General features: G+C 56.6%; 8 protein-coding genes across 8 annotated transcripts; 4 read left to right on the plus strand and 4 right to left on the minus strand.

Annotated features, from left to right (window-relative positions):
* Nucleotides 1–328: 328 nt before the first annotated feature.
* On the minus strand, nt 329–2,185 carry PHSY_007144 (possible bZIP transcription factor; the record flags this gene model as incomplete). The annotated part of the gene is made up of 1 exon (XM_012337739.1): nt 329–2,185. The coding sequence occupies one exon, from the start codon at nt 2,183–2,185 to the stop codon at nt 329–331; it is 1,857 nt and encodes a 618-aa protein (XP_012193129.1).
* A 108-nt stretch (nt 2,186–2,293) lies between these two features.
* Nucleotides 2,294–3,990, plus strand: PHSY_007145 (GIN4 kinase Cdr1; the record flags this gene model as incomplete). The annotated part of the gene is made up of 2 exons (XM_012337740.1): nt 2,294–2,433; nt 3,648–3,990. The coding sequence occupies 2 exons, from the start codon at nt 2,294–2,296 to the stop codon at nt 3,988–3,990; spliced, it is 483 nt and encodes a 160-aa protein (XP_012193130.1).
* Nucleotides 3,991–4,017: 27 nt separating this feature from the next.
* Nucleotides 4,018–6,849, plus strand: PHSY_007146 (clathrin binding protein; the record flags this gene model as incomplete). The annotated part of the gene is made up of 1 exon (XM_012337741.1): nt 4,018–6,849. One exon carries the CDS (start codon nt 4,018–4,020, stop codon nt 6,847–6,849), a length of 2,832 nt encoding a protein of 943 aa, XP_012193131.1.
* A 128-nt stretch (nt 6,850–6,977) lies between these two features.
* Nucleotides 6,978–7,916, minus strand: PHSY_007147 (hypothetical protein; the record flags this gene model as incomplete). Its single annotated transcript, XM_012337742.1, has 1 exon — nt 6,978–7,916. One exon carries the CDS (start codon nt 7,914–7,916, stop codon nt 6,978–6,980), a length of 939 nt encoding a protein of 312 aa, XP_012193132.1.
* A 95-nt stretch (nt 7,917–8,011) lies between these two features.
* Nucleotides 8,012–8,624, minus strand: PHSY_007148 (trehalose synthase complex regulatory subunit; the record flags this gene model as incomplete). Its single annotated transcript, XM_012337743.1, has 2 exons — nt 8,012–8,414; nt 8,527–8,624. The coding sequence occupies 2 exons, from the start codon at nt 8,622–8,624 to the stop codon at nt 8,012–8,014; spliced, it is 501 nt and encodes a 166-aa protein (XP_012193133.1).
* A 69-nt stretch (nt 8,625–8,693) lies between these two features.
* On the plus strand, nt 8,694–10,760 carry PHSY_007149 (CTP synthase; the record flags this gene model as incomplete). Its single annotated transcript, XM_012337744.1, has 1 exon — nt 8,694–10,760. One exon carries the CDS (start codon nt 8,694–8,696, stop codon nt 10,758–10,760), a length of 2,067 nt encoding a protein of 688 aa, XP_012193134.1.
* A 1,418-nt stretch (nt 10,761–12,178) lies between these two features.
* On the plus strand, nt 12,179–13,957 carry PHSY_007150 (rhamnogalacturonase A precursor; the record flags this gene model as incomplete). Its single annotated transcript, XM_012337745.1, has 1 exon — nt 12,179–13,957. One exon carries the CDS (start codon nt 12,179–12,181, stop codon nt 13,955–13,957), a length of 1,779 nt encoding a protein of 592 aa, XP_012193135.1.
* A 2,139-nt stretch (nt 13,958–16,096) lies between these two features.
* Nucleotides 16,097–16,609, minus strand: PHSY_007151 (hypothetical protein; the record flags this gene model as incomplete). Its single annotated transcript, XM_012337746.1, has 1 exon — nt 16,097–16,609. The coding sequence occupies one exon, from the start codon at nt 16,607–16,609 to the stop codon at nt 16,097–16,099; it is 513 nt and encodes a 170-aa protein (XP_012193136.1).
* Between the last annotated feature and the right edge of the window lie 621 nt (nt 16,610–17,230).

Below are 17,230 nucleotides of genomic sequence, written 5' to 3' on the forward strand. Positions count from 1 at the left end.
AGTCTAGAAACACGCGATTTGTGGGTGAGCAGTATGTGCTTGCATTGAACAAATAGCTCGTGAGAGAAGCAGTGAAAGGGGAAAAAAAGGGGGGAGGGTATAGCGAGGGGGAAAAAACAAAAACAGTCTCGTTCAAGGGAACCATGTTGGAGGAAACCCGAGAGCAAAAGACAAAATACAGTTGGATGATAAGCAGACATGCAATGTTTCGACAGTAGAACGGATGGTAAAAGGGTTTCTTTGAGTTGGATCAAAGTGCTTGCAGGCTGTTGGAGCGTCTGCTAACCCGCAACATCACGTCGTCATAGCGGCATTCTTTCCAGGCAGCTCACTCTTCGCGATCGCGTTTGAGCTGAGCACCCGTACTTCCATTCGCATTCTTACTTGCATTGCCTTTTCCTTTCCCAGTATCACTGCCACCATCTGCCGTACCTACACCTCTGGGATGCAATCCACTCTGCCTGTCCGGGGTGTCCGCGCGAAACTGAGCATCACCGTTCGTGACAGGCGATGCGTGTGCGGTCGGAGCTCCCGAACCCCTCGACCCGCTTCCGCTTGGACCTGCCAGATTGGAAAAAGGATTAGGCACAGCGCTCTGATCCAACCCGCCGGGCATGGCCTGATCAGGTCTGACGGTGATCAGACTCTTCAACCAGCCGTTTTCGGTCCTCAATCTGGCATTCTCGGCTTCGAGATCCGCCATGCGCTGTTGCAGCTCTTTGGCTGCCGACTCCAATGCCGCTTCGCGCTGCTTCTTCTTGATGCGGAAACGCGCGGACGCAGCCGTGTTGCGACGACGCTTGTCTTCTTCGATGGCGAGCCGGTTGGCTTCGGCGTCCGCTTCGGGGTTGCCCGTGTCGATGAGCTTGAGCGGAGGGATCTCGTAGCGTCGTTCGACATCTTCGAGTCGACCGAGAATCTCGTCCGAGTCGTCCGGGTCTGCGTCGATCTGGGGCTTCTTGCCTTCGGATGTGCTTGTGCGCTTTTTCTTAGAGGGAGCAGAGGCGTTTGCAGACGGGCCGGCTTCGTCGCTGGGGCGGTGTGAAGACTCGTTGGAGCTGGAGTGTGGGGCGACACCATTGGTGAGGCCGTTGACGACAGCAGTGGGAGCAGCCATCTGAGCGGGAGAAGTTGGTGGAAGGGCACCACCTCCGAGCTGCGACCCCCAATTGACGTTCTGAGGCGAAGGACCGCTGATGCTGTTGCCACGCGAGCCTGCCAAAGACTGAGCGCCGAGCCAGGGCGATGCAGCGGTGCTGGCGGCGCCGTTGCTGTGGTTCGGCTGAGTTTGCTGCTGAGGCGGCGCAGCTTGTTGTGCTGCGTTGAATGCACCGAGTCCCCCACCTGCGTTGACAATACCCGCAAGGTGCGACTGCAGTTGCGGGTTGGTGAGACCGGCGAGCTGACTCAAGCTGGCGAGGGCAAGCGGGTTGCTGGCCAAGAGATGCTGCAAAGCCAGAGCCGAGGTCATGTCAAGATTGCCTGGGCTGCCAAAGCCAGGTTGAGAGGCCTGCGGCTGCTGGAGGTTGGAAAAGCCGTTGAAGAGCTGGAAGGGGCCAGGAGGAGGATTGGTGGCTGGCGACGGCCGGACGGCTGCGTTAAAGTTGGGTGCACCGGGAAAGTAGGAGTGATGCTGTTGCTGTTGTTGCTGCTGCTGTTGCTGCTGCGGGTGGTGGGACTGTTGTGGAGGATGCTGCCCTGGTGTGTGCGGCTGGGATGTCGGTTGGTAGGGCTGATTTGAGCCCGAAGCGTTCGAGTCGACGTCGCGCGCTTTGCCGCGAAGCGCATGGCTGCCGCGAGAGCTCGCTGCAGCGTTCCTTGCGAGCCTTTCGCGCTCTTCCTCCTGATTGCGGCGGTTCTCGTCCTCGCGTCTTCGGTTGTGCTCTGCCTCCTCCTTCTCCTTCTCCTCGTCACCTAGCAGTGCGTGACCGGTGGGACCATCGAAGCTAAAGTTGGCGTTTGTCCAAAGGGCTAGCTGATCGGCAAAGTTGGGAGCTTGAGCGCCGGTGTTGTCGTTGTTGGAGGAGCCGCCAGCAACGTCGTCTGCCACGGCAAAGGCATCCAAGTTGGCGAGCATGTTGTCTGACCGAGAATTGTTGGCGCTATCGTTCTGCGAATCGGCGGGAGGAGATGTGAACTGGTTGAGTCCAAAGAGGAAAGAGTTGGGACTCTCCTCGAAGGGCATTCTTCCAATACCAGAGCGCTGATCACTGGAAGCGGGTGGGCGAGTTGTTGCAAGGCAGCGAGAGCGATGTTGGTACAAGGAAGAGAGGCAACGACGCCAGGATGGAGGATGGACGACGCAAGGCGAGCAAATAGAAGAGGACAGAGGAAGAAGAATGACTTAGATAGAAGGGTGAAACCAATCGACGATAGCCGAGCCGATGCGGGCTTTCGGAAAGATTCAGGCAGCCAAAGAAGACGCGGAATACAGTAAGTGAAGGGTTGAGTCGTGTGGACGTGGATGCGAGCGGAAGGGCGTCAATGTGATTGGGCAGCTGGAGCAAGAGCAATTGCGAAGGAAAGGTTCAGAGTTGGTCGAGATGACGAATACAGTGGTTGATGGTGTGAGTTGGATCAAAGTAAAGGATCGCGATGGCTAGAGCGACCTTGACAGCCGATTCGCAGTCTCAGCACAGCAGAGCAGAGCATGCATACCGCGTGCAGTGTCCGGTGGGACACGATTAACCACCGCGGATCTCCCTCAGACGGCTTCCAGTTTTGCAACTTTTTTTGGCTTTTCGGTTTTGGAAATCGGATCTGAAAGAGGCACAAGTCACAGCCAAACGGGCACCAGCTCAGAGCAGCCGGGTCGAGTATAATAAATTAACAGTCATCATGGTGACTTTTAGCACGTTTCTTCCTGTCGCCGCCCTTGCCGATGCAGCTGCATCTGCTTCTGCTTCAGCTTATGCTTTGTTTGAGCTTCTTATCGCCGTCGCTGAAGCTAAGCCAGCAGCAGGAGAAGCCCGCGCCTCGACATCATCGTCTCACGCCATTCCGGTGGGAGGGCGATTATTGCACGAAATGTTGTGTGACCCACCGACGACACCAAGAGCAACGCAGCGGATAGGTAGATTCCCATCAGATTGTTGATAGACGTTGCCATTCAGCAGGAAGCAGTGAGCCACCTGCCTTTGCTGACCAGCTCAGGGTGCAGTTCTATTCCACCGAACCCGTAAAAGCCGGAACTAACAACCCCGTGGAGCGTTGCGTCCAGTTCCGTTGCTTTCACCTGCAGCGCGTATGCCAGACAGACCACGCTCATCTGCATGCATCCCCCAACGCAGGCCTCACCGCACGCAATAAAGCATGAAAATCAACCGACACGCGAGGATTGCCTCTTTTCCCTCCGCTCTGACGTGATTTGCCTGCTCGCCTTTCCGCCCATGAAGCTTTGAAGCTGCCTTGATTGCCCACTCTTATCCGGCTGATCAGAGCCCCATCCTTGGCCTCTCTGGTCGTCATCGCTCGCTGATATCGCGGCATTGACCAGGCCAGGCATATCGCCTGATGGACCCTCACGGGAAGTGCCAACATCGGGGGAAATGATCTCGATGCAATGGATTTATTCGAAGCTGTTAGACCCTCACAGAAATTAATACTGACAGCAAGCTTCATGCATTACCTACTCGTTTGTCATTCAGATTCGCTGCCCGATCACAATCGAGCCCGAGTCTGGCAAGCTGCGAGCGAGCCAGCGCACCGACCAATTCGCAGTCGCGGTCGCCTGCAATTCGCGAGCCTGTCGAGCTGGAAGCTTGGCTCGATTTCCAACACTCAACACTTGATTTCCAGCACAGACAGCACACGGAGCGAAACACACACGCAGAGCAACAGCGCTGCAGCAGGGCAAGAGATTCCGAGACGCGAGCCATACCTTCTCATCGACCTTGCCAATCATCGCACCCGTCCTCCCTTCTCCATCACTTCACCGCTCGCAACGACATTGCAGCTCACCGACTGGCACGTAGTCTCCGCTTCTGCTAGCATCGCTGTCGCTGCTTCTTGCCGCACATGTCGTTCAAAAAGGATGAAGAGGCCGGGGCCACCGGCGGCTTCTACCAGGACAAGACCTCGGTCATCCAGGAAGCCCGTGTATTCAACGAAACCCCCATCAGCCCTCGCAAATGCCGCATCCTGCTCACAAAGGTCATCTACCTCCTCTACATGGGCGAATCCTTCTCCCGACAGGAGGCCACCACCCTCTTCTTTGGCGCCACGAAGCTCTTCCAGCACAAGGATCCCGCCTTGCGACAGATGGTCTACCTCGCCATCAAGGAGCTCTGCCCCTTTTCCGACGACGTCATCATGGTCACCGCCTCCATCATGAAGGACATGCAACCCAACGTCGAGGTCATCTATCGTCCCAACGCCATTCGTGGCCTCAGCCGTGTCGTCGACCCTTCCATGGTACAGGGTCTCGAGCGCTTCTTCAAGTCTGCCATTGTCGACAAAAACACTTCCATCAGCTCAGCCGCCCTCGTGTCCGCCTACCAGCTTCAGATTGCCGCCCGCGATGTCGTCCGCCGTTGGGGAAACGAGGCGCAGGAGGCCATTAACTCCAAGAGCTCTTCCGGCGCCGGCTTCTCCAGCGGCTTTGCCGGTGCTGGCAGCTACCTCGGTTTCGGCTCGTCCCAGTCGCAGGCTCAAGCCACTTACCAGGCCGTCGCCAGCAGCAGCTACATCACTCAATACCACGCCCTCGGTCTGCTCTACCTCATCCGACAGGGCGACCGCATGGCCATCACCAAGCTCGTCCAGCAGCTCGGCGGTGGACGTGGCGGTGCTTCCAGCGGTCAGGGAAGCGTCCTTCGCAGCCCCTACGCCATCTGCATGCTCGTCCGATACGCTGCCAAGGTAGCCGAGGAGGACCCTAACCTCCGTGCCCCCATGATGGAGCTTCTCGAGGGTTGGTTGCGCCACAAAAGCGACATGGTCAACTACGAGGCCGCACGTGTCATTTGCGAGATGAAGAACGTATCGACCCAGGACCTGTACAGACCCATCGCTGTCCTTCAGCTCTTCCTCTCCTCGCCCAAGTCGACGCTCAAGTTTGCCGCCATCCGAACACTCGCCAAGCTGGCTCAAACGCAGCCCGCCGCAGTCCAGACTTGCAATGTCGACATGGAGAACCTCATCACCGACACCAACAGGAGCATCGCCACCTACGCCATCACCACCTTGCTCAAGACCGGTAACGAGGCCTCCGTCGACCGTCTCATGAAGCAGATCAGTGGCTTCATGTCCGAGATCAGCGACGAGTTCAAGGTCATCGTCGTCGACGCCATCCGCAGCCTCTGCCTCAAGTTCCCCTCCAAGCAGACGGTCATGCTCAGCTTCCTCGCCGGCGTGTTGCGCGACGAGGGCGGATTCGAGTACAAGCGCGCCGTCGTCGAAGCCATCTTTGACATGATCAAGTTCATTGGCGAATGCAAGGAGACCGCGCTCGCCCATCTCTGCGAGTTCATCGAAGATTGCGAATTCACCAAGCTCAGCGTGCGCATCCTTCATCTGCTCGGCGTGGAAGGACCCAAGATGCCGCAGCCTCACAAGTACATCCGCTACATCTACAACCGTGTCATTTTGGAGAACGCCATCGTTCGTGCTGCCGCTGTCAGCTCGCTCGCCAAGTTCGGTATCGCCGACAAGTCGCTCAATGCCAGGATCAAGGTGTTGCTCGAGCGATGTCTCGACGATGTCGATGATGAGGTGCGCGATCGTGCTGCGATGTACCTTCGCGTGTTGCGCGAATCGAGGCTCGCGGCTAAGGTCGTCAATGACGAATCGAGCTACAAGCTCACTGCGCTCGAGTCGGCGCTGCAGTCGTACGTGTCAGATCCATCTTCGTCGACGAGCGTCTTCGACATCACCAAGATCCCGCGTGTCACGCGCGAGGAGTCGCGACAGGAAGCGCTGCGCGCCAAGAGCGAGGCCACCGCCAGCGTCGCCATGGCTGCAGACAGCTCGCAGAGCGTGCACGCCGCTTCGAACAACGGAGCTTCGACGTCCAAGGCTTCGTCGGTGGACTCGGAGACGCTGTACGCCAAGCAGCTTGCCGAGGTTCCGCAGTTTGCCGACTACGGACCGGTGCTCAAGAGCTCGACCAAGCCGGTCGAGTTGACCGAGTCCGAGACCGAGTATGTGGTGAGCGCGGTGAAGCATGTCTTTGCCGATCATGTGGTGATCCAGTACAACGTGACGAATACGTTGCCGGATACGGTGTTGGAGAACGTCGCTGTTGTGGTGGGAGGGGCTGCGGAGGCGGGGTTGCGGGAAGACTTTATCGTCACTGTTCCTGCGTTGTCGGCGCAGAGTCCGAGCGGTGTGGTGTATGTCTCCTTCACACGCGAGGGTGGAGCTACGGACTACGTTCAGGCAACGCTCTCCAACACGTTGCGCTTCGTTTCCAAGGAGGTGGACCCCTCCTCTGGCGAACCAGAGGAGGAAGGATACGACGACGAATACCAGACGGAAGAACTCGAACTGGGTGTGGCGGACTACATCAAACCCGTCTACGCCAACTTTGGAGAAGAGTGGGATCAGTTGGCTTCGGCTTCCACTGCCACCGAGACGTTCGCTCTGACCGCACTGGACGGTCTCAAGACGGCGTGCGATACGCTGATCGAGCTGTTGGGTATGATGCCGTTGGGTGGGACAGAGAGTCCGGCTTCGACGTCGGTTCACACGTTGAATCTGTCGGGTGCCGTGGCTAGTCCCGGTAAGGCGGTCAAGGCGTTGACGAGGTGCAGGATGACATTTGCGGCGGGGCAGGGTGTGACGATGGAGTTGTCGGTCAGAGCAGAGTCCGAGGCCGCTTGTCAGTTGGTAATGAGCGCGATCGCGTGAGGTGGAGAATGTTCTGTACGGCCTGCAACATGTCGATTGCAACCATATTTGCGCTTCTACGAACTCGTCTCTGTGTGTGAGTGTGAGGGAGAAGAACGTCTTCGATTGGTTTGTGCATGCATGGAACTTCAGTACAGAACAGTGGAAGTCTGTCTTCTGGCAATCAATCTCTCTTCCTCCCTCCTCTTGAACGCCGCCACCTTCTTGACCAACGCAGGATCTTGTTTGAGACTCCTACTCGAGACGTTCGCCGTACAACTGCTCGCGGGACACTTGTTGTTCCCTGCTGCGACGTACGCCTCTATCGCGCTCTTGGAATAGGAATGTGTACACAGAGAATTCGTCAACGGATCCTCCAAGATATTCGTCGTCAAGGGACATCTGAAGTTCATCACCAATCCACCGGTCTGAATCTCGTCATCGCTATCTTCTTCATCACCATCCTCTCTCGGAATGAGGTCGCTGACCAAAGGCATCGGACCATCCTCTTTCGCCACCCATACGGTGTTTTTGAAGTTTTCGTAGGCTGCGTTCTTTGCGTATTTCTTGCGTGATGTTTGCTTGTTGTAAGCGTCGAGATTGGATGCGACGTCCTGTTTGTATCTATCAGCGGGAGAGGAGAGGGTGGTACCGGTGTGCAAGTCTTGGGCGATCTCTTCGAGGACTTTTCGCCGGATGGCCTTTTCCGCTTGGGCATCGATCAGCTCGCGAAGGTCGACATCGGCTTGTTCGAGCTCGGTGCAAGAGTCTTGGTTGCGGAATGCCTCGGCGAGTTGTTCTGCGGTTTCGTTGAGAAGCTCTATGCACCTGAGTATGGAGGCGTCGGAGGATCTGAGTTCGGAAACGAGACTGCGGACGTTGGGCACGTGCTCGCGGGATAAGGGTTGAGGTCTAAGTTCGGTGTCGAGATCAACGGCGGCGGCGGCAGCAGGGGCAGCAGCACTACGAGAGGAGCTGGGACCAGCGGACGACGAGGCGGCTTGAGATCGACGCTGTGATGGTGGAGCGACTGCTTCCGTTTCGTCCTCGCTGTCATTTACTCGACGACGTCTTGTGGCGCTGGGCATCGTGAATGAAGCAGAGAGTACGCGCGAGAGTTCGTGGAGGAGAACGAGTATGTAAGGAAAGAACGAAGGAGAGATTGCGTTGCGAAAGAGGGTTGCTAGCGAAGGTTTCCGCAATTTGATGTGTCAAGCGACTGATCAGAAGGAAGACGGAAGGTGTTGCAGTCGAGTCGAGACCAACACACGACAATCCAAGAAATCCAATTGCAGCTCCACTTCCCCAAGCCTCCATTTTCAACGCACGTTTCCCGCTTCTCAGGGTCTGCGGTCGGCTCAGCCCAAAACTCAGCCAGCAGCAGCAGCAGCAGCAGCAGCAGTAACGCAGAGCAACCAGGCAACCAATTTTGCGCGACGCGTTGAGTGGACCAAGTTTGCGAGCCTTCAACGCACTTTGTTAGAGTCATGCGAATCTGCAGGCACCTCAGCACAGTCCGAAGTTTAAACAGCCAGAACCAAAAAAAAGAAAAGGACGCAGCCAGAAAAATTTCGTCTGCGGTGCGGCTATTCCAGAACAGAAGCGAGAAATCGATGCTACAGAAACCGCGAGTCGTTCAAGATCATCCTCTTCTCTTGCTACCTCCTACCTAGTCCGCTTTCTACCCTGTTCCTCCACCTTTTCCGCACCGTCAACGACTTTAAGCCCAGGCTTGCTTTCGGATCGACGCTATAGACACTGCGATTCGAGGTCGTCGCAGTCTCACTTAGCGGCATCGACAGCGATACCGGCACCCTATTAACCTTTCTTGCTTCTACCACTTCCCTCCTTAACGTGACGACAAGATGAAGTACATCGTGGTCAGTGGAGGTGTCATCTCCGGTATCGGCAAGGGCGTTATCGCCTCTTCCACCGGCCTGTTGCTCAAGACGCTCGGTCTTCGCGTTACCGCCATCAAGGTCGATCCTTACATGAACATCGATGCCGGCACCATGTCCCCTACCGAGCACGGTGAGGTCTACGTCCTGGATGACGGAGGAGAGGCCGACTTGGATCTGGGCAACTACGAGCGATACCTTGACGTCACTCTCAGCCGCGACAACAACATCACCACCGGCAAGATCTACCGCGAGGTCATTGAAAAGGAGCGAAAGGGCGACTACCTCGGCAAGACCGTCCAGATTGTCCCTCACCTCACCAACGCCATTCAGGACTGGATCGAGGGTGTCGCACAGCGACCCGTAGATGGAAGCGGCGAGTCACCCGAAGTCTGCATCATCGAGCTCGGAGGTACCGTCGGTGACATCGAATCTGCACCCTTCGTCGAGGCCATGCGTCAGTTCCAGTTCCGCGTCGGCCACGAGAACTTTGCCCTCATTCACGTCAGTCTTGTTCCCCTCATCGGTGGCGAGCAAAAGACCAAGCCCACCCAGGCTGCTATCCGCGACCTCCGTGGCCTCGGTCTCGTACCCGACATGATCGCCGCTCGATGCCCAGTCCCTCTCGAGCGTGCCGTCATCAACAAGCTCTCCATGTTCTGCCACGTCGGCCCAGAGCAGGTCATGGCTGTCCACGACGTGTCTTCCACCTACCACGTGCCCCTGCTGCTCGAGGAGCAAGGTATGGTCCGTTTCTTCCAGAAGCGTCTCGGCCTCGACGTGAACGGCAGCATCCCACGGCCCCTGAAGGAGCAGGGCCGCGAGCTTCGAACTCGATGGCGAGAGCTCACTCTCGGCCATGACCGTATGATCGACAAGGTCGAGATTGTATTGGTCGGCAAGTACACTTCGCTGCACGACTCCTACATGTCCGTGGTCAAGTCGCTCGAACACGCTGCGCTCCGATGCCACCGCAAGTTGGAGCTCAAGTGGGTCGAGTCGAGCGATTTGGAGCCTTCCGCCGAGAGCGATGACCCTGTCAAGTACCACCAGGCATGGCAGGCGCTCTGCTCCGCCAAGGGTATTCTCGTGCCCGGTGGATTCGGCACTCGTGGTACCGAAGGCATGATCAGCGCAGCACGATGGGCGCGAGAGAAGAAGGTGCCTTACCTCGGCATCTGCCTCGGTTTCCAGATCGCCGTCATCGAATACGTTCGTAACGTGCTCGGGATCGAGACCGCCGGTTCTGCCGAGCTTGACGCCAACTGCAAGGACCCTGTTGTCATCTACATGCCCGAGATCAGCAAGACTCACCTCGGCGGAACCATGCGTCTCGGATTGCGACCCTCCATCTTCCAGAAGGGTACCGAGGAGTGGAGCAAGATCCGTCAGCTTTACGGCTCTCAGCCCGTTGTGTGGGAGCGCCACCGTCACCGCTACGAGGTCAACCCCGAATACGTCGAGCGCATCGAAAACGCAGCGGCCAACCCAGCGGCGAAAGCATCACCACAAAAGATTCCCAGCGACATTCCTGCCGCATCGCCACCATTCACCTCGCCACGACTCGGCTCCTCGTCTTCGTTTGCCGACGCTGCACAGCAAGCGTTCACCGGTGTCGACGAGCTCAAGTTTGTCGGAAGGGACGAGAAGGGCGAGCGAATGCAGATCGCCGAGCTGCGCCACCACCCGTACTTTGTGGGTATGCAGGCGCACCCCGAGTTCTGCTCTCGACCGCTCAACCCTTCGCCACCCTTCCTCGGATTCATCGCTGCCTCGGCCGGATTGTTGGAGGAGCAGCTCGCCATGCAGAAGAACTACGTCCCACCTCACCCCAAGAGCCACATGATCTCCGAATCCGAGATGATCAAGCGCAGAGAAGCAGGAGAGCTGGACGACAAGCCAGCGACAACGCCTCCTGGTGCGGCTACACCGACCCGAGGCTTGAGCGTCAACAAGGGTCCCAAGGCTGACTTGGCTGTTGCTGCTCGCATCGCCGCTGCCGAAAAGGCCAACGGTGCTGCTGCGGATCACTGATTCTTCAGATCCTCGGTCGTCCCTATCTCCCCGAACGCACATATATCTTGACCCTGCATTTTCACTCTTCCGCTCACAGAAGATAGATCATTCCTATTCGCTTCGGCATAACCTGTTCCGATATTCCTGTATTCTTGCATCCATGACAATCCTTTGGAAAAAAAGCCTGCATGTGGTGGCTTGTGGGAAGGGTGGAGCCGGTGCTTGTTCTGGACAAAGGTGTGATTTCGAGATAGCCTGAACCTGTACAGACGGTCACAAGGAACGTCTCACGCCCTCCTGCGGTGACAGTAGCCGATGGGGCGAAAGCAGCTGACTACAGATGGGAGCAACGACGTCCGTCAGGGACAGTTTGCGCCGCATCAGGTTGGAGTCGGTTTACCCTATTGAGCTCAGGGTCCAAGCTTTTCAGTGAAAGCGACTTGAACGCGGGTCTGTAGCTGAGCCTGGAGCGCAGGCGTCAAACAGTGCAAAAGACGCGCTGCGCAGCCTCACTCTCGTATTCTGCCAGAATTGGGCAAAATCTGAGCTACTCCTTCCAATGTGACATATTGACGAAGCCTTCATCAGGTTTGCGCCCTCCTTCACTCTGCCACTGACACTATGAGATCGATGTGACGTAGCCCGAACCTGTATCGTAGACACACATTTGTGCAGTCAAAGCCTGATGAACTAAGCTTCAGCTGGCCGGTTCGCTCGAGTTGAATTGTCCAAGGTAGTGCCCGACTGGCGTACCTTTTGTTGGCGGCGCCTTCCCGTTCGTCTGATGAGTTCAACTGCCAGTCCCGGCCCTCCTGCAGCTGCAGCGGGGCGCACTGTTGGATCAGACAGAATCTATCCGACACCGCTCTGTGCTCTCGAATGCATCTTCACCCTCCATTGATAAGTGCCTGCTCCACGAGAGCCTGCGGCATCACGTTTTGGTCGCAGGTGAGCGGGATGCGCTGTCACGGCGAACACTGTGGGCCGAATGCGGGCCTCTGATGAGGCCACAGAAGGCGAAGGGTGACTGGTGGGTCCCAATCATCGTGCGTCATTTGAACCGCTCCCACGCAAAGCCCATCGCAAATCCTTGGGAGATACGCTTGGTCTCTGTCGTGCAGAAGCCGGATTCAGAAGCTTTGTTCCAAAGTTCACACCTTTCTACAAAAGAGGAGGTCCAGATTGCACTTCTTGGCGCTCCTGAATTGTGTTCCTCCTATCTTGTTTCCGCAGCTGCTTGCCTCCCTACGTGCCCTCGACGAAGCCTGGTGCTTCTGCTTCCTTGCCTCCATCAACTCTGTACCATCCCTTGATTCCTGCAAAAGCTCGGGCAGGACCCAGCTTCATCAACATTCTTTTGACAACATCAGAGCCCCAAGGTTTCCGAACAATCGCTCATATCAGGCTATCGTCTCAACCCAACCAAGACATTTACGATGACATCAGGACAGCAAGCTAAGACTATCAGCGACATCAAGAACAGTGCTGTCTTGAGTCACCTGACAGAGGGATCAGTCGGCTCCAAAGAGTTAGGTATTTGGTACGACAGTGACAGCGACTCGGAAAAAGATGGGGAAGAGCAGGAAGAGGTGGAGGCAGGCGGAAGTGAGGAGGATGCTGGAAGGGATAGCGACAGCGAGGACAGTGCTGCAGAGAGCAGCGACTCGGTCTCGACCCCCGAGTCGTCGCCGCCGAGCCATCGTGCTGCGGTGGCGCACGGCCAGGATGATGCCTGTTCCATTGCTTTTGGATCTTTTGACGCCAACGGCAGATGGAAGTGGTCAAAGGTGCGTCGGGAAGATGCGATAGACAAGGAGCTTGCTCATGAGGACGCAACAGATGCACAGCTCGCGCAGCCCGCGCTCAACAGACATGATCGTGCTCATTTCGCAATGACCGGTGGTGCGGGCAAGCTGGATGGGCACACAACTCCTTCGAACTTGTTCTGGACCCACCCAGCCAGGGCAGCTCAAACCGACGTGTACGATTTCGACGACGAGGCGTACGACGTTGTCGGATACACGTCGTATCACCCACGCGAGTCGTCCAGAGAGGGACACAGCATCGTTGTGCCAGTTCGCATTCGGCTCGAAGACGACTCCTCAAGCGATGAGAGCGAGTCAAGCAGCACGTCTGGCACATCATGCAGCACGTCGAGCGAATCGAGCGGCAGTGACCCCGAAGCGCGTCGAAGAGCCAGGGTGCACATGCTTCAACGACTAGGTCGCAACGTTGCGATCCCGCAGCGGCGTGCCTCAGCTGTGAGGCTCGGCCATGGAGCGGCGCCGAGACGACCCCCTTCGCTCGACGAGATCTCAAATCGTGTCGTGTCAGGCTCAGGATGCACCTATGCCAGAGGTACATCAGCAACTAGCGCAAGGTATCGTGAACAGCAGCGAGCCGTGAGCTGTCCATCCCCACTCCTGACACAGCAAGCGTGGTTCGGCGAGGTGCATGTTATGGTAACGCCGCCCACGCCACAAATGTCCTCGGAAAAGATCCCAGGCGTCGTCTTCAAAAGCCAGCACGTGCGCCCTTGTGCGTTCTCCACCGACGCACACGGTAATCTGGTGGCACCTGCCTTCGATGTTGCGCCAGGTAGACAGAGGATGTTGGAAGAGAGGGAGCAACAGGCAAAAGAATGGTTACAGGCTTTCAAAGAGCAGCAACAGCGACAGCAACAGCAACAGCAACAGCAACCGGACCGACAAGGCTTGCACCTCAAATTGGGAGCTGGATCTGCGGCTCCTCCTGTGGCTACGGAGCAGCAAGTCGCCGCGACATTTGCGCCAAGCAGTCCAACACGTCGCAAATCTCCATCTTCACCTTCCCTCGGATGCGAGGATGAGCCTGCGGCGCCTACGTTACTGTTACAACCCGGCGGACCTCCGATCCCGCCTCGACGACGCAGCTTCGGCGGTCAACGTCATGCTTCAGGGCAGATCAAAGCCATCGACGTGACTGAGGCTTGTGTGTCCAGACCTCCGAGCGCCGAGAAACCTCAATGCACCGGACTGCCAGTCAACGTACCTGGCAAGACCACGTCTATCAGTGCGTCATCAGGACCGGCCGCCGCTGCCGTCGCCGGCGCAGCCGCTCCTCGTCGTCGATCGCTGGTGGCGAGGCTCGGTCTGCGCAAGCCGAGCAAGGAAGTCAAGGCGGCACGCGAAGCTGTACTCGACGCTTGCAAAACAGTACCTGCCGCTGTAGCCTGAGAGATCGTACTGTAAGAGGTGCTCAATGCCAAACAGATCTCTTGCAGCACACACACAGACGATGCATTTCGCTCGAGTTTGTGGGATGTGAGGCCTGGTGAGCGCTTGTCGTCGATCCATAATGGCACCGTGGATTTTCTGCTGTCCCGCCAATGTTAGCGCGAGTCTGTGTCACAAGGATCTCAGAAACAAATGAGGAATTTGATGAGCGCTGGAAGACTTCGGCCGAACTTGTTGGCTTCGGTTCCGAGATAGACAAATTTTCAATTTGGCCAGATCGAGCGAAAGGGGCGCGCGAGGCGAAATTTAGCAGCAGGCCGAAGCCTCTCAGCGGAGGAGAGGTCCTGGCAGATCAGGGAGGAGACGCACACACGTCCTCGCCATCCGATCGACGTTTCCACTCCTGCCACCTTTCCTCTAAGCACATTCGCCTACTATCGTCAATATGGAGTCCACCAAGGTCCCTGTCAAGCTCGCTCGTGTAAGCATCATCACCGTCATACTGCGACGACAGACGTGATACGACAACCAGCCAGCCAGGCATATCGACCATCTTTGCCGGCAGTAGCAGTCATCAGCAATGTAGTGACAAGTAGCAATAGCGACAACAGCAGCAGCAGCAGCAGCAGCAACAGCAGACAGAGCCGGACTTACTCTTCGACACCACCATCGACGAACGAATCTTCTCGGTATTGCATTGCAATGTATAGTTGGACAGTCTGGATGGAAGCGACGCAATATCTCGGGTGGAGCCAGGTGATACATGGCAGATGTTTTCAGCATCGGAATTAGGCACGCGACAAAGACGCTCGTTCGCTTTCTTCTGTTGGTCATTGCACCTGTGTCGTCTCGAAGGTGCGACTTATTGCTGGTATCGAACAAGGTTGGAAGCAGGATGTACAAGTGGAAGTCTCGATTTGTACTCCTGGGACCAGCTGCTGCGTGATCGTCGAAAGGTCCCTTGTCGTCATGCTAGCGGCTACTAGACGACAATCTCCTTCCCCACCATCGATCGGACTAGTAGCGGGCACGAGACAGTGTCCATCACAATGGCGATTCGGAAGCACACCCATCTATCAGGCCTAGACCGACGTGCAAGTTCCTCGCCAGGTACCACACGATCAAACCTCTGCCATTCTCCACCCATGACCGACATTGCGCACTAGTCTTGCAGTGCTGCATTCAATCGACTCGCTCCGTCAGATCAGCCGAGCTTTCGACCGTACACCCTTTGCGACCGACGACAACATTCCTTTTATTGCTGCTGCAACTGCTGTTGCTTGCTTATTGCTACTGCTTCATGGATTTCGGCTCTGTCGTATCTGTCTCCAACACTTCAATCTGATGCAGTCTCACTCACACTTTCCTGCTCTTCCTCTTCGGCATTGCCATATAACAGGTTACTAAGGTTCTCGGCCGTACCGGCTCGCGCGGTGGTATCATCCAGGTCCGTGTCGAGTTCATGGACGAGACCCGCCGATCGATCATCCGCAACGTCAAGGGCCCCGTCAAGGCTGACGACATCCTCGCCCTCCTCGAGTCCGAGCGTGAGGCCCGACGACTCCGATAAGCAGCTTGCATTCACTTTGTTTGGCACATACACACAATGGTCTCAAACCTCTGTTGCGATCATGTCCTTGATCTGCCGTCAGCTGGTAGGCTAGCCTCGTAGGTCGGAACTCCACCCTCGATTGTTTTTCGCTCTCTCAGCATTCAAAATGACGTTCTTCAGATCAGGATGCCCCGTCAAACAAATAGCAAGCTCGTTTCGTTTTCGGTAGTCTCTCTCTCGGTCATCCCGTCTCGATCTTTGGAAAGAGGTGGGATCGTGTACAATCAGCAAGCTCCCTCGCACATACACATTCACACACCTACGCACATTCTCGCATCCTTTTCACACCAGACACACATTTTTGCTCTGCATTGTGTGATGCAATCCCAAAAGCCCCGCGTATGGGGTCCGATTCTCTGATTTTGATTTGGGAGTAAGCTTGTGTGCTGATGAGCATTCGAGCATTTGACTGTTGTTGGGGGGGCGATGATTGTGATTGCGTTGGAAAACGATATGAGATGATGTTGTTACAGAATATGCCAAATGAGAGATGCAAAGTATGCGAACTTGAGAGAGAGATGCGCGAACTACTTTTGGGCGATGAGTTGGTGAAGAGCGGCTACGATCAGCTGATGGTCGTCCTCCTGCTTCAGCCCGGATACGACGATGGCGCCTACTGGACCGGCAGTGCAACCCTTGATGCGGATGGGAAAACCTCCACCGTGAGCAGCGTAATCGGCCCCCAAACCGTCCAGCTCTTTCCCCTTGGCTAGTCTCTGACGACCGACGAGGAAGCTCGATAGACCGAATCGTTTGACCGTGTTGCTTTTGCGTCGTACCCAGTCCCAGTTGTCAGCAGCGACTTTGGATGGGTTGCCCACAGCGCACGAGAAGAGCGTGTGACCGGAAAACAGGGAGATGTGGATGACGATGCCGTCGGTTTGCGCATCGAAGCGGGAGAGGAAGTTGGTGCGGATGAGAGTGCCGAGCGTGAAGGCGGTGTCGTTGTGGAGTTCGGATAGGACGAGGGAGGATTCTTGGGTTTGGATGAGGGAGATCTGCTCTTGCAGCTGGGCTTGTTGCGAGCTGGAGGCGCTCATTTTGGAGTTAGTTTGTGCGATGGTGGTAGCAGAGCCGTCGTGGTGGCAGCTAGGAGCGTCGAGGAGGAGAGCAATGGGAGCCTGTGATCAAGTGTGAGGAGCGGCAATCAAGTAACATACGGCGAGTTCGGCGATATGCTCGTGCACAGTGCGCACAATGGTTAGACAGACAGTCATCCCTCCGAGCCGATCTGCAGGTATCAGCAGGCGACAAGAAGAAATTGTCCGCCTGATCTTTTTTCGTGTTAGCGCGCGAGAGGAGACAATGTACACCGGCAACTCGCCTTTTTCTTGTTTCCAGACGCGCCCTTGAGCCCGAAGTTGGTTATCGAGATCTGCGGCCCCTGTGTACATGTGCCGGTTTGAGAGGGAGAGAGATTGAGGAAATGGAGAGTGAGAATGTGCTTGCCTCTCTTTGATTTTTCCCGCTGGGCCTCTCCGCGCGAATGTGCTCGTTCCGCCCCCGCTCACCTCGGTGTGGCTGGCCTCGAGCCAACCAACAAAGAAAGCAAGTTAGCAACCCAAGGACGCCTCTCGCTCGCCGACGTTCTGTCTCGCCCGCTGTTTCGCACGCACGCGCCTGTTGCGCCCACACACACACACACACACACACACACACAC

The sequence above is a fragment of the Pseudozyma hubeiensis genome (assembly GCF_000403515.1).
Source record: "Pseudozyma hubeiensis SY62 DNA, scaffold: PHS68, whole genome shotgun sequence".
NCBI lineage: Eukaryota > Fungi > Basidiomycota > Ustilaginomycetes > Ustilaginales > Ustilaginaceae > Pseudozyma > Pseudozyma hubeiensis.